This window comes from Acanthochromis polyacanthus, chromosome 3 (assembly GCF_021347895.1).
Source record: "Acanthochromis polyacanthus isolate Apoly-LR-REF ecotype Palm Island chromosome 3, KAUST_Apoly_ChrSc, whole genome shotgun sequence".
Taxonomy (NCBI): Eukaryota; Metazoa; Chordata; class Actinopteri; family Pomacentridae; genus Acanthochromis; species Acanthochromis polyacanthus.
This window is the reverse complement of record NC_067115.1, coordinates 10644164-10657605: the sequence shown is the minus strand read 5'-3', so window position 1 is coordinate 10657605 and position 13442 is coordinate 10644164. Positions and strand designations below refer to the sequence as shown.

The 13442-nt window shown below is 40.3% G+C and overlaps 1 protein-coding gene across 1 annotated transcript; it reads right to left on the bottom strand.

Moving 5' to 3' along the window:
* Positions 1 to 502: 502 nt before the first annotated feature.
* Positions 503 to 12537, bottom strand: vwa11 (von Willebrand factor A domain containing 11). Its single transcript, XM_022197512.2, has 17 exons — positions 11838 to 12537; positions 10743 to 10879; positions 10052 to 10196; positions 9855 to 9948; positions 9394 to 9522; positions 8756 to 8942; positions 8482 to 8651; positions 7720 to 7832; positions 7507 to 7623; positions 7235 to 7408; positions 7007 to 7139; positions 6754 to 6906; positions 6516 to 6608; positions 5718 to 5989; positions 5118 to 5251; positions 1534 to 1693; positions 503 to 1380 (listed from the first exon to the last, which is right to left on the bottom strand). The coding sequence occupies exons 1-17, from the start codon at positions 12018 to 12020 to the stop codon at positions 1000 to 1002; spliced, it is 2775 nt and encodes a 924-aa protein (XP_022053204.2). The 5' UTR covers positions 12021 to 12537; the 3' UTR covers positions 503 to 999.
* Between the last annotated feature and the right edge of the window lie 905 nt (positions 12538 to 13442).

The following is a 13442-nucleotide window of genomic DNA, read 5'->3' as shown; positions in this document are numbered from 1 at the left end:
AAGGTATGATTGACTTAATATTCATATACCAATTGAAAGTACCGGTCAGTTTCCTTTGAATATTCTTGGATTTCAGAAACCAGATGATCCAAAGTGTGAACTACAGGTTAACCACATAAATCCTATAACTTGCCAGTGAGTTTGAAAGCCATATTGTCGTGTATAAAATCGCCAAAAATCATGCCATTAAGCAAAACAATATATTGCAAAGACAAGACACACACAACTTTCAACTTTGTAGCGGTTTGTGAACTACTTATGACTTGCATGTCATTGGAGAACTTCTCAAATCTAAGCTTAAAATGATATTTCATCAAAACTGAGACAACATTAGGGAATCAGCTGGGAGATGCAATACAGGAAAAAAAATATATATATTTTGCTGAGCTGAGCAAAACTGCAGACCATTTACCCAGGTTAGATTGAAGACAAACATCTAATCAAATTAAGAAATGAAGCATATTGTAGTTGGAAGAGACAATTTTTTCCTTTGGTGGTAACAGGTGCAGTTTTGTTTGTTTTTTAATAAAGGAAATTCACTTTTTATGGTATTACAATTGTGCCATAATGCAAAAATAACAATTTTGAGTTCTTTTCCTTGTGTTGTTTCAGTAGCATTGCAGGACTTTATATTGTGAAACATCAGAACAAAGTCAATAAAATGTGACAGACATAAAATGGACCAAAACTACTTTGTGTTCTTGAGCTCCCATGAAAACACGACTTGTAGTTTGCATTTTAAGGATTAAATTTGGATTTCTGCTCCCACTGATTAGCAGGCAACCAAAGAGTATCCAAACCAGATTATTTTTGTGTGCACAACTGAGATGTGTGGGAAACGCTAGAAAAAAAGATCACTCATCCAATACAAGTGGCTTTTTTAAAATTTAGACAGGTATGCATTCATCATTCATTGAGCATAACAAAGAGGCACATTGTTTTGAATAATTTACCATAGATACAGAGACATAACGTACAGCACAATCCAAGTGACGCTCTTTAAGGCCTCACTATGAAGACAGATACCAGCAGGCACAGCCACAGCGGCAGCAACAACGTCAGAGCAGGAGGACCAGCTGAGCGATCAATTTTATAGTAGCATCTGCCTACGTTGCCAACTTTATCAACAGCTACGAACTCAACAACCTGCGAGCAGCAGGAAGAGTTGTATTCCGCCTGGATGATAGGAGTGCTCAGTGGGGTGTATGACAAGGTTCCTTCACCCTGACGCAGCGTAATGCTGTCAATCCCAGTTCCATTTCCATCTGTGAGATTAGCTGAGAGCTGCCACTGGAAAGGTTCGCACTGGGACATATCGCGAGGGCAGTCATCAGTCAGCACTGTAACCAACTCACACAATGGCGGAGTAAAATCTGTAATCTGGACAAAGAAAAGAACAAACATGGGGAAATCTGTGACAAAAAATATCAACATAGTAATACATGTGCACTCATCACAGTCTTTGTGGCTTCATTCCAAAGCTCTCTATTTAGTCACATCCAACTAGGTGTAATTAAAGATACGTATAATTACCTTGGTGACAACAGACAGTCTCAGAACGGCATAATTGGAGTCAGCACCTTTGGATGACTTGGCTTCAATAGTCAGAGTGGCATCGGTGCCTGACAGTGTGCTGGCAGGTGGTGTAATAGTCAGCATAGCATTAGTGTACTCTCCAGTTGTCAAGGTGAGGCTGCCACAAGAGGAGAAAAACACCGTTTAAAGTTACATAAACTAGACTTATAATGGAATTTTAAAGATGTAGCAACTGAGGTTGAGTAACTTCAGGGGCTCTCTTTTTTTTGCATTGTCATGGTCAAAAATGACAAATGCACCATTTACTAATGAGAATAAGAATATAAGAGCAAATACAGACCCTTTCCAAAAAATTAGAATACAATGGAAAAGTTTATTTATTTGGGGTGCAATGTCCAGTGCAGGTGTTGGTAAACTCTGCGTTCTTAATTCCAAGGTCACTGCAACAGTCTACCAGAATGTTTTAGAGGACTTCATGATTCCTTCTGTTGAGGATCTGTATGGAGATGCAGATTTCATCTTCCAGCAGGACCTGGCCCCTGCCCATACCGCCAGAAGCACCAAAACCTGGTTACATGCCCGTCACAGTGCTCGACTGGCCAGCCAACTCGCCAGACCTAAACCCCATTGAGAATCTATGGGGTATTATCAAGAGGAAAGTGAGGGGCACCAGACCCAAAAACAAAGAGCTGACAGCAAGCATCAAGGAAATCTGGGCTTTCATAACTCCCAGGCAATGCCACAGGTTAATTGCCTCAATGCCACGGCGCAACGAGGCAGTGATTAAGGCAAAGGGATTCCCAACTAAATATTGAAGATTGACATATCATTTTGAAAGTACCATATTTTGTTTGTTCCTGCATAAACTGAGAAGAAAATGGTGATTTCCTCACACTATTCTAATTTTTTGAATTCCTGTTTTCGTGGATTTTATGAGCTGGAAGCCCAAATTATGTACAAATAAACAAATACTTGAAATTGTTTGAATTGTGGGCCCTGAATCGATAATCTGTGACAGTTAAACTTTTTGAATGGAATTATGGAAATAAACTTTTCCATCGTATTCTAATTTTTTGGAAAGGGTGTGTAGGTGAAAAGCAGCCATGCTTCAGCCTGCTTTCAGGACCACAGAGGGTTAGCTTTGGTTTTCTGGTTTAAAACAGCTGGCATCAAAAATTTATTTATTTTTTCAGAAAATTGAGGTAATTTAGTAATAATTATTATTAAATAAGTTTATGGTATTGTGTTGCTATGATTTGATGGTGATGGCAAAAATAACATGCATGACCTTTATTAAAGTGAATCAAAGATTGATTACCTTTGTGCTTGAATCATGTGTTAGTAAATGCCTGATTTTATGCAAGATCCATGATAAATATGATAGCTTGAAATAAAATAGACCATAAAAGCATACCAAACTGTCAAAACCATGTTTTATGGTAGCTCATGTCTTAATAAGCCTTGTATGACTCACTGAATGCAAACTTCAGATATAAACCTCCAATTTTTGCAACTTACACAACTTTCTGCTCCTTCCTTCTCCATCTCAAAATCCCTTTGATTATGCGAAACAACTGAAGTTCTGCCCAAGATTTAGATTGTGAAATAAAGCCGGTGTGCTTGGTTCTTTTGGTGATTTAGCCATTTTATTCACAGTGACCACCTCTTTTCATACAAATGTTTCACCAAAACAAGTTACTGTCAACTGTATTTTGCAGTGGCACCATCCCTGCATCCTGGGCTAAGCATCACCCAAGACAGTTATGATTGGTTTAAAGAAATGCAAACAAGCCACAATGTTTTTCTTCAGTAGTAGAATAATAAAGTGTTACAAGAGCATTCTCCACAGCACTGTGGCGATAAGTCTGGCTGTGTGAGACTAAAGCCCTATTCGCACAGGATTAGTATTACTGGGGACCTCTGGTGATTTGTAATAACTGCAGAGGAGGTCAGTGACCTTAATCCTGTGCGAATGCGCCATGTTGGTAATTTGTGAAGTAATAATTCCCCTGCAAATTACCTACTATATTTCGCCAAACACCGACGTCCTGGGATAATACTAGTCCCGTGCGAATCTGCATCTTGGTGATTGGGGGGTATTTTATTTGTTTTTCTTTACTGCGCATTATTTTCTACATCTTTCTTGGTTGAGTTGTGGAGGCTGCGGTGGAAATTGACAGCATTTTAGGTGCAAATGCAGGAGTAGGCCGATACACAACAGGCCTATGGACCACTCACAGAAACGGCGAAATTAAATCAACAAGAAGAGGTAAATTTGGGAGGATATTGAGATGGATGACATGCGTAGCAGCATGTGTTGAGCATATCTTTCAACAGGCTGAATCCAAATGCCCTGACGGCCCGTTATCCCGACAACGCTGCCTGCTGTTCAAAAGTCACATTGTTGCTTTGACATATTTACTGTTGCCATGACGACTACATAGCACGCTAAAAGTGGTCATTTTAACGTGAAATACAAGTTTTCCATGAACCTAACCAAGTGGTTTTTCTGTCAAAACTGAACGTGACCCTATAACAATAGTGTTGTTACAACATAGGCTTTTAATGTTTTTAGTGTTTATTCGCACAACCTGTGTCTTTACCGGTGTGTTTTTTTGCGAGTAGCAGCCAGCCACTTTGCACATGGACATCATGTTTATGATGGACGTGACAACAGCGTATGTTGCGACCTGCACAGATTTGGCATCATATCCGGGCTGTAATGTCAGTAAATTCGAGTAAAATACAGACTTCGCTTATCCCGTGGATATCCCGTGCACTTAAAGAAACACAGACATCCTGGGGTAACTTACAAACTACCAGAGGTCCCCAGGTAGTACTAATCCCATGCGAATAGTACATAAGAGAGGTCAATCTCCACCTGGATGCCCTGTAGTTTGATGACTGCCTTTGGGTGGAGTAGTAACAAGCATTACTCACACTAACCTTTACTCCAACTAGCAGGTGGGGTTGCACATGCTACACCTTCCCTGATGTGACTTTGCCCCAAGCTTCAAGCAAATATGATGAGTACTGGGAAATATGCTTGTTCAATACCGATTCTACAGCTATATGGCATTTATAATGGCTGCTTATCTCACTAACATGTATCTTGATTAAAAAAGAGAAAGAATTATCCCTTTATTGAGAGGTCACTTATTAACATGTCACACCTTGTTGGTTGAATCTTGAAAAACGTAAATGTAGAAAAAGACTTATTACTGTTTATCAGAGGCCCATGTGCCAGATTTTTTCCTCGGCCACCAGTGCCTTTCTGAAATATTTAGTTTTGTCAAATGCTCAGAGCAAAGAGAGTCTGTTAATTGTATTACCTTTCAGTTTTTGTGTAGGTTGAAGAAACGAGATACAACTTCACAGTAGGTGACAGATTATGTTACCATTAGACTGAAACTAAGCCTGATTTGTGCCTAAAAAACCAACCTGCTGCACAGACATGAAACTGGGATCAATCTTCTCTTCTAACTTCTCATGAGAAATCTAAGCAACGCATCTTCCCAAATGTGAAACTCTGCCTTTGGTAACGCGAACCTAGGGAATCGTTTATAGCTGCTTCCTCTCACCTGTCTGGGTAAGACATGGAGAAGTTTCTGTCATTTCTGGCGCTGATGGAGTATGAACCACCTGATCCCTGGGTCATCACACTAAAGGGGAGCTTGAAGGCTTTTCCTGGCTCCAAGCTGCTGTCAACCACCGTCTAGGAGAGACAAGGAGGAGAAACAGGTAAAGAAGACTGATACCATTCTTATACTCTGAAACAGTTCAGTGTTCTTGCATTTGTAAGTTTATTACATCTTTAATAAATAGGAATTGTTTATTCCTTCTCCATCTGTTTCATCACCCTCACCCCAAAAGGTCGAGGCAGATGGCCACTCTCGAAACCTAGTACTGAGTTTTTTTCTTCCTTTTTTTTTTCCTTTTGTTCTTACTGGTAAAGGGAAGGATTTTGGTTCAAAGGGAATCCAAAGGAAACTTTGGATTGTTGGGTTCTCTGTTTAACTTTTGTAAGGTCTTCACCTTACTGTGTGAAGTGCTTTTAGATGACATATGCTGTAAAATCACACTAAATACAATTCAGTGGAATTCATCTAGATCTCTCTACAGTCAAACAAAAGCTGTGTGGATGAGTATAAAGTCTGCGAGGAGGAAGCAAAAAGACGGACCTGAATGTTCACTTTAGAGACGGACATCTGGGTGGTTGACTGCCTCTGAAAATAGCTGTTGGACACTTTGTCAGTTCCTGTCAGAATGACCACAAATTCCCCCTCAGGTACTGTGCTGACAGTCACCAGGATGTCTCCGTTGCCCATGTCAGTCATTGTGCCACTGGTAACAGCTTCAGGACCGGACACCATCACGAGGCCGACCTCTCCAATACTCAATGAAGATGGACCTTTCCTACCCATTACTGAGAGCATCAGGGAGGCTGGCTGACCTGGGTTTCCACATTAAGGAAACAAAGAAGGTAGGAAGAGGAACAAGAAGAAAACTTAATGATCAGTTGGTAATGTGTAAATACCTACAGCACCTTTAAAGATGATCTCTGTATGAATGAAACAATTATGAAGCAAATAAGTCATTTATGTGTTTTCACATGATTTCTGATTTCTCACGCCACAAGTCATCCAAGCAAATCAGAGACCTAATTACTTTCAGGATTGTTGCTAACCTAACATGCTGTGTAGCACATGAACGGTACAAAAAGGACAGCTGTCGTAACATACACATGAACAGCAATTACCTAGACTTTCACAACTACTACAACTTACTGTTTGTGTAATATTGTCAACCCTACTCCATAACTGTTTGAATTCAAATTTAAAATTAAAAAATACAAATCCCTATTGGCAAACATCCCAAAGGACTTAATCACAACCCTACCCTCACTTTTATGATTGATGATGACTACACCTGTGATACTTTTGTGAAACAATAAAACTGCTTTATTGCAGTTCCCATACCTGCTTGTGGACGCCCACTGAGTACTGCATAACCTGGGTGGGGTCCCTTGAAGCTTTCCACAAAGTTATAGATGAAGGCAATTGTACTCTGGCCTGAAAACATAAACAATTAAAATGAGTACAGATAGGCAATAAAAATTCATTGACCTTGATAGTGCACCAGCATTTTGTAGGAGTGTTCTGACACTTGCAACCAAAGAGCACTCTCTATGTAATGAAAAAACATACAATGTCTGACCTGTGACTTTGAGTGTGTATGGTTCGTTGGAGTTGATTTGGATCTTCCATCCTCCAGTGTGTTTCTCAGAGGTAAGTTGAATTCTCCTTAGATTGCCCACTGTCTGGATGTTCGCAAGGTGACCATTGGCCTCGTCCTGATTCTGGGTCATACCTGGAAGGTTTTTTCATGAGTCCTCAGTCATCACAATGATGTCCTCAACAAGAAAAACAGGCACTAAACAAGTCTTAACTGCACTACATTGGGATTTTACCGGCAGGGTTGGTCAGTGTGAAAGAAATGGATGTTCCTGTGATGTAGATGGTAATGTTTTTCAAAGATTGATCTAATGTGAAGGGGAATATCTCTTGCTTTCCAGGATTCCTTGCTCGCTGAAGAACCGTCACCTGAGGAAAACGAACAAAGAGAAAAATGCATTAACTAATTTGAGGCCTGGTACATGCTTCAAATAAAACATACTTTTGGACATGAAAAATCTTACCAGAGCTGAGGTTGAGGTGTCGAGGATAACATCTGTGGCCTGAGGCAGCTGTCCCTTGGATACCTGGATGGCCTGGCCTCCAGAGACAAGAGCTAAATCTTTGTAGTCATTAAATGATGCAGCTCGAACAGAACGGCGGCGCCTGCTGCCGGCTCTAGTCATAAAGAATGACACCTGTCAGGATCAGTTAATGGAGAGTTTTTACCACTAATCTCAACACCGAAGTTAAGTGAGAATGTGAAAATCAACAGTCGTGGATCATCAGCATTTACCGTTGACTTGGTGCTTCTGATGAGAGCAACAATAGTGTCCTTTAGACTGATATCTTTGGCTGTTGCATCAGTGAAAACATAGATGTGGGATGAGGGAGGGGCACCAGTCAGAGCCAGCTGGATAAAGAGAAGATTACAATCTTTTAAGGATCCATAAAAAACAAAAAAACAATCATAGTTACAATTTCAAGGTCTCATAAGTCATTGTAGTACCTGAAGTCCTGACAGGCACATCTCAGGGGGATCACCACCACCAGATGCTGTAAGCTTAGAGATCTCACTTTTCATCTCGTCGGGGTCTGTTGTCCTAATCATAGGTCCAAAACCTACATGTAAGCACAAAAAGGAGCTAAATGCCGAGAAAGCATTTCAGACTAATTATTCATTTCATGTGTATATTTAGTGTATGAAGATAATTCAAAAATGTCTTAGTCTAAACAGGAAATGTAACAGGAGAAGATTGTTCTTGCATTATTTTTCACCATAGATTCTTTTAACTTAAATGTAATTGCTCCACTGATGTTCAAACTTCACTAACCCCTTCCTGGGGAATATCACATCTTGAGCCTCCAGATACTCAACAGTATAGATGACTTCATCATCACTTTGAAAATGGCGACTAAGCAAGGAGGATGTCACTTTACGAAACAGAATGACACTGTGTGGACGGACACATTGTTACGGAGCAACAGCATGTCAGCTCAAAGCTTTCTGCTCAGTTTTTTATTTGATTGCTTCAAACATTTAAGTTTTTGTGGATGGTGATATAAGGCTTTATAGTATACAGTTATGCCCCAAAACTGGAGTTACATTCCTTGTTTTTTGGTGAGGCATAGAACATTTTGAAGTGACCTCTTATGCAACACAATTAGTTCTTTGGCATTACATCTTGAAATAGTAAACCATCAAACATCAATCTCATACCAAATACGGTCTCCTAACATGATCAGTAAGAAGAAATGGAAGAAATCATACTGGGGTCATTGAAGGGCACCAGGATGTATTCGGAGGGTTCGTCTTGTGTTCCTTTTTTGCTGTCAATGAGTTCATAAACAACCGCCCTGGCTTCATCGATGTCATCACTCATACTACCGGTGGTGTCAATAACAAAGCACACAACAGAAGAGCGAGCAATTCCCATCATTCTGTGAAAAAGCACAAGGTGTTTATTTTTCACTCTCCAGTAGAACTTTCAGAATATTTCCTCATGCACAAGGTAGAGATGTACTTTCACATCTGGCCATCGTACCTCAGAAAGCCGTTATCCCCTGCAGCTAAGCGGATGTCTTGCAGCAGCTCCAGGCTGGCAGCTGTGGCTACATTCACAGCAGCATTGTGGAGGGCCACGTTGTCTGAGCGACGTTCATCTTTGCTGATACCTCCTCGAGGAACTGCTGTGCTAGTGAGGTCAGACGCACCTCCGTGGCTGCATTTACCTGGCAAAAGAGATCAAACTGGGTTTCATACTGCTATCTACAGCAGTTGCTGAGAATCAGATGGGAAAACTGACGCTTTCTCATATTGGTCTAATAAATATAAAGCTACAGCCAGATGACAGGTGGCTGCTATACAGACTGAAAACAAAGGAAAACCAGTCTCACCTACAGCATCTCTCAAGTCTATTGAGTGACACATTATATTGTCACCATAATAAATTACTCTAAAAATGCAGACACATTTCAACAGAAGAGAATGTATTTGCAAAATTCAGTTCCAAACCATAAATCCTAATGATTTTTTGTAGTCAAAAACAAGACTGACCACCAGTTTTTAACCTGGTTTCAGTAATATAGCCTGTTAAGTCATTTTATCCACACTAGCTGTTGGCTTCATTATTGAAATTCACCTGTTTTTATATCAAAGAGGCCAGATTATTACATAAGTTACCTTTAGGTTTGTCAGAAGAGAAGATTCCCATGTAGCCTGATGTGAGTTTCTTATCTTTCAGGATGTTGGGGAGGATTGGATTAGGACATGTTCCACTGGCACAGTCACTGCAGGTTTCCATATCCTTATCTAGACAAGTAAAAGACAAACAACTGTAAAATAAATGTAACAACCTGCAAAACTAGGAACAGCCTTTGAAAGATTCCTCTGAGTTTCTTGCTTCATTTTGTTCTTCGTTTACATCAGTGATTAGATTCATACATCAGAGCAATTAATTGGAAATACTTCACATCCACTAATTAATCAGAATCCATGCACATAGCATAACACAATCTCTGCTCTTTGATCTATAGATAAGTTCCAAGATAGCGTTGTCTACTTTATCACACTTCACCCAACCCACAGAGATATACAATGTGTATCTTTGGCCTCCTTCGTGGATGGCAATGACACACACTTACCTGCCAAGTTTTCCATGGGAAGGTCTGGCCGTATAAGGTTGATATATGGCTCTGTGTTGTCCAGCTCCACCCAGTTACTGTGGCTGTAGAAGTCCTGACAGCGTATGGAAACACGTTATGCAAATCTTCCTTGTACATATCTTAACCTTCATCATTCTGTCTTTTCTAACTCCACTTGTTTCTCCCGCTTTTCTCACCTGTAGTGTATGGAGGACTCTACCAAGAGTCTCCCTGGCAGCCTGAAAGTTCTCCTCACGAATGTTAGCCTTTATGGCTGCCGTGCCCTCTGTGATTAGACTGCGTCCCTCCAGGAAGGCCTCAGAGTTAAAGTGATGTGGGGCACTGAAAGAACATTTCACACGTAACAGCAAATCATATAGCTTTATCACACATACATATATACACTCACTGGACACTTTTTTTAGCTACATCTGTTCAACAGCTTGTTAACTCAAATGTATAATCAGCCAATCATATTCCAGACACTCAAGGCATTTTGACATTTTATTGATGATAATGTACATCCCTTCATGATCATGCTGAACCCATCTTCCACTGGATAGTTCTATAAGGATAAGGCACCACGTCATAAAGCTCAAATCATATCAGATGGGGTTCTTGAACATAACAATGAGTTCACTGTACTGCAAAACATCCACAGTCACCAGATCTCAATCCAGTAGAGCAACTTTGGGATGCCGTGGAATGGGAGATTTACATTATGGACAATAAATCTGTAGCAACTAAGTGATGCTAATATGTCAATATTGACCAAAATGTCTGAAAAATGTTTCCAGGACCTTGCTGGGGATCTATGTGCAACCAAGAATGAAGGTAGTTCTGAAGGCAAAGTAGAGTCCAACCGATATGGAAAACTACAATTTTTACCTGTTGACAAAGTCACGGTCGACCAGTCCATTCTGCATGTAGATCTCTTGAAGAGCAGAGATAAACTTGGCACCAGACACATCTCCTGTTGCTGTGGGACCAAGACAGGCCTGGACCAGCTCCTCAGGAGAGGAACCCTGGAGGTAAAAGATGAGAATTCACAATTATAGTAACCGACAAGACCGGTAGTACGAAAGTGTATGATCTGAACAAGAGTAGGTGTCCACAAAAGACTGTTTGCTTTACCAATGGAACTAGTGGTGGGACACAATTTTTAAATCGCTATTAAACACATGATTTGTTTCAATTAATCAGGATTAATCAAATTGCTATGCACAAAATTAAATAATGAATTTAAAAGCAGTGTGTTCTGCACTTTTATTTCAAAAATATTGCTATATGAACAAAAATGCAATATTTGGTTTGTAAACACGTTAAACAAAAAAGTGCTTTTTAAAAGGAGTCTTCTCTTAAAGTGACAGTTAAAATATTTCTTGTAAACCTCAACTTAAACATTAAAGTAATAAAAAATAGTGGTGGAATGTGATTAAAAAATGTATCTAATTAATTACAGGATATGTAACGTGAACTTAAACAAAAAAGTTTATTTCATTTACATTTATCTGCATTTTTCATCTGTTTACTACATTCACAGATTACTGCAAAGTCAAAGTGCAATTATAGCTATTATATTCAACATAAGTGTGCATCTGGAGTGTGCATCAGTGTTACCAGTGTGCCAGTAATTAGGGAACTGAGAAAGATGTGATTAAATGTGTTACTTTTTAACACGTGTTTTTTTTCTGCAAATAATAATGAAAATTAACAAGTTAAAGTCCCAGCTCTAAATGAAAAAATTATGTTCCATGGAGCCTTTCAGTGCAACTATTACTGAAATTAAAATATAATTAAATTGATTTGCCACAAGTTAAACATTTATTCATTATCATTTCAGGGCTATGTATCCAGGCTGACATAAAACTCGCAAATGTATTTTTAAAAAATGGACACAAGTCAGTGAGTATTAGACATGGTAAAAGTCATAGTTCACTATTTTGGACTGCCTTGCACATTTTTTTTTATCTTCCACCTTACCGTGGGTTTGAACTCATAACCACCTGCTTCAGCCACTGCCTGACAGGTCTCCGTCACTTTTTGCAGTAAAGCTGTCCCTGTAATGCTGATATGCGTGGACGCCCCACCCCCGATGGGGACAAAGGCCACAGTGGGGCCTGAAAGAGTCACAGCCAGCAGGGCTATGCCCAGCAACAGAGTCATGGTCAGTCTGCAGAAAAAAAAGACATCATTTATGTTATTAGCTGTCACGTCTATTAAATAACATCCAGCAAAATCAAATTGGTTCAGTTTATTTCCAATTATGTATCCTCATATACTGGCAAATGTTTCTGGAAGATATACAAAAAATACATCTGAATAAGATCAGTAATAACAATGAAAAATGATCACGAAGGAAAAAGGTGAGGGAATAAAAACAAAACTTTACCAACACTATATAGTACAGTATCATTTGCAAGCTTTTCCTTTCCCTTTCTAATGTCTAGTAATAGGGCAGCAGCTCCTTCTGAGCTCACTACTGTGCCTACTGGGGTTCATACCAGATTCGTTAAAAGGTACACAATGAGGTAATCCATTTCTTAAATTTCCCTTTGGATTAATAAAGTAAGTATCTATCTTCTTTTAATGTTGGCCAGGAAGACTATAACTGTTACTGTACTTTGTGCTATTATGCCACTCCCAGACACGGGGATTCGTGAAACTGTCACGTCAGTTTTTGTTTCGGTTTCGTGCGCACCAACACGATGTCGTCATGTTTTTCGTGCCGCTCACCACGAGCGAAACCTGCTGTGGTAATCACATCTGAAAGTGGTTTATACCGGCGGATTCATGACGATCTAAGCTGTCCATCGGCGTTTGCGGTGGCCGCTGCGCGGACATTCTTTAAATTCTTATGCAAATTCGGCGGATTCATGACGATTTAAGCTGTCCATCGGCGTTTGCGGCCACCGCCGCCGCCGCCGCCATTGCGGCTGCCAGACATCTGGCCGCAGCGGCGGCCGCAAACGCCGATGGACAGCTTAAATCGTCATGAATCCGCCGGTATAAACCACTTTCAGATGTGATCCGGCCGCTGCTGCGGCCGGATCACATGACGTGAAACTGACGTGACAGTTTCACGAATCCCCGTGAGACCGGGCTGGTCATTTATATGCTGTTGGCTCGATCTCACGGGGATTCGTGAAACTGTCACGTAAGTTTTAGTTTCGGTTTCGTGCGCACCAACACGATTTCGTCATGTTTTTCGTGCCGCTCACCACAAAATGTTTTTCGCTGTGGTAATCACATCTGAAAGTGGTTTATACCTGCGGATTCATGACGATCTAAGCTGTCCATCGGCGTATACTGCTTGTGTGATCGCGTTTGCGGCCGCCGGCCGCCGGACATTCTTGAAATTCCTATGCAAATTGGTAAGTGTACCACCGGCTTATGGTTAGGTTATGGTTAGGGTTATGTTTAGGGACGATGTCATGCAAAATATAGCGTTGGATTCGCCACGGTTTTACATTAAAAATATAATATACACATTATTTTGAAATACGTTCTGAGTGGCACGAAAAGTCCGCCGTTTAAAATACATTGATGCGCATTTCGTGGTGAGCGGCACGAAAAACATGACGAAAT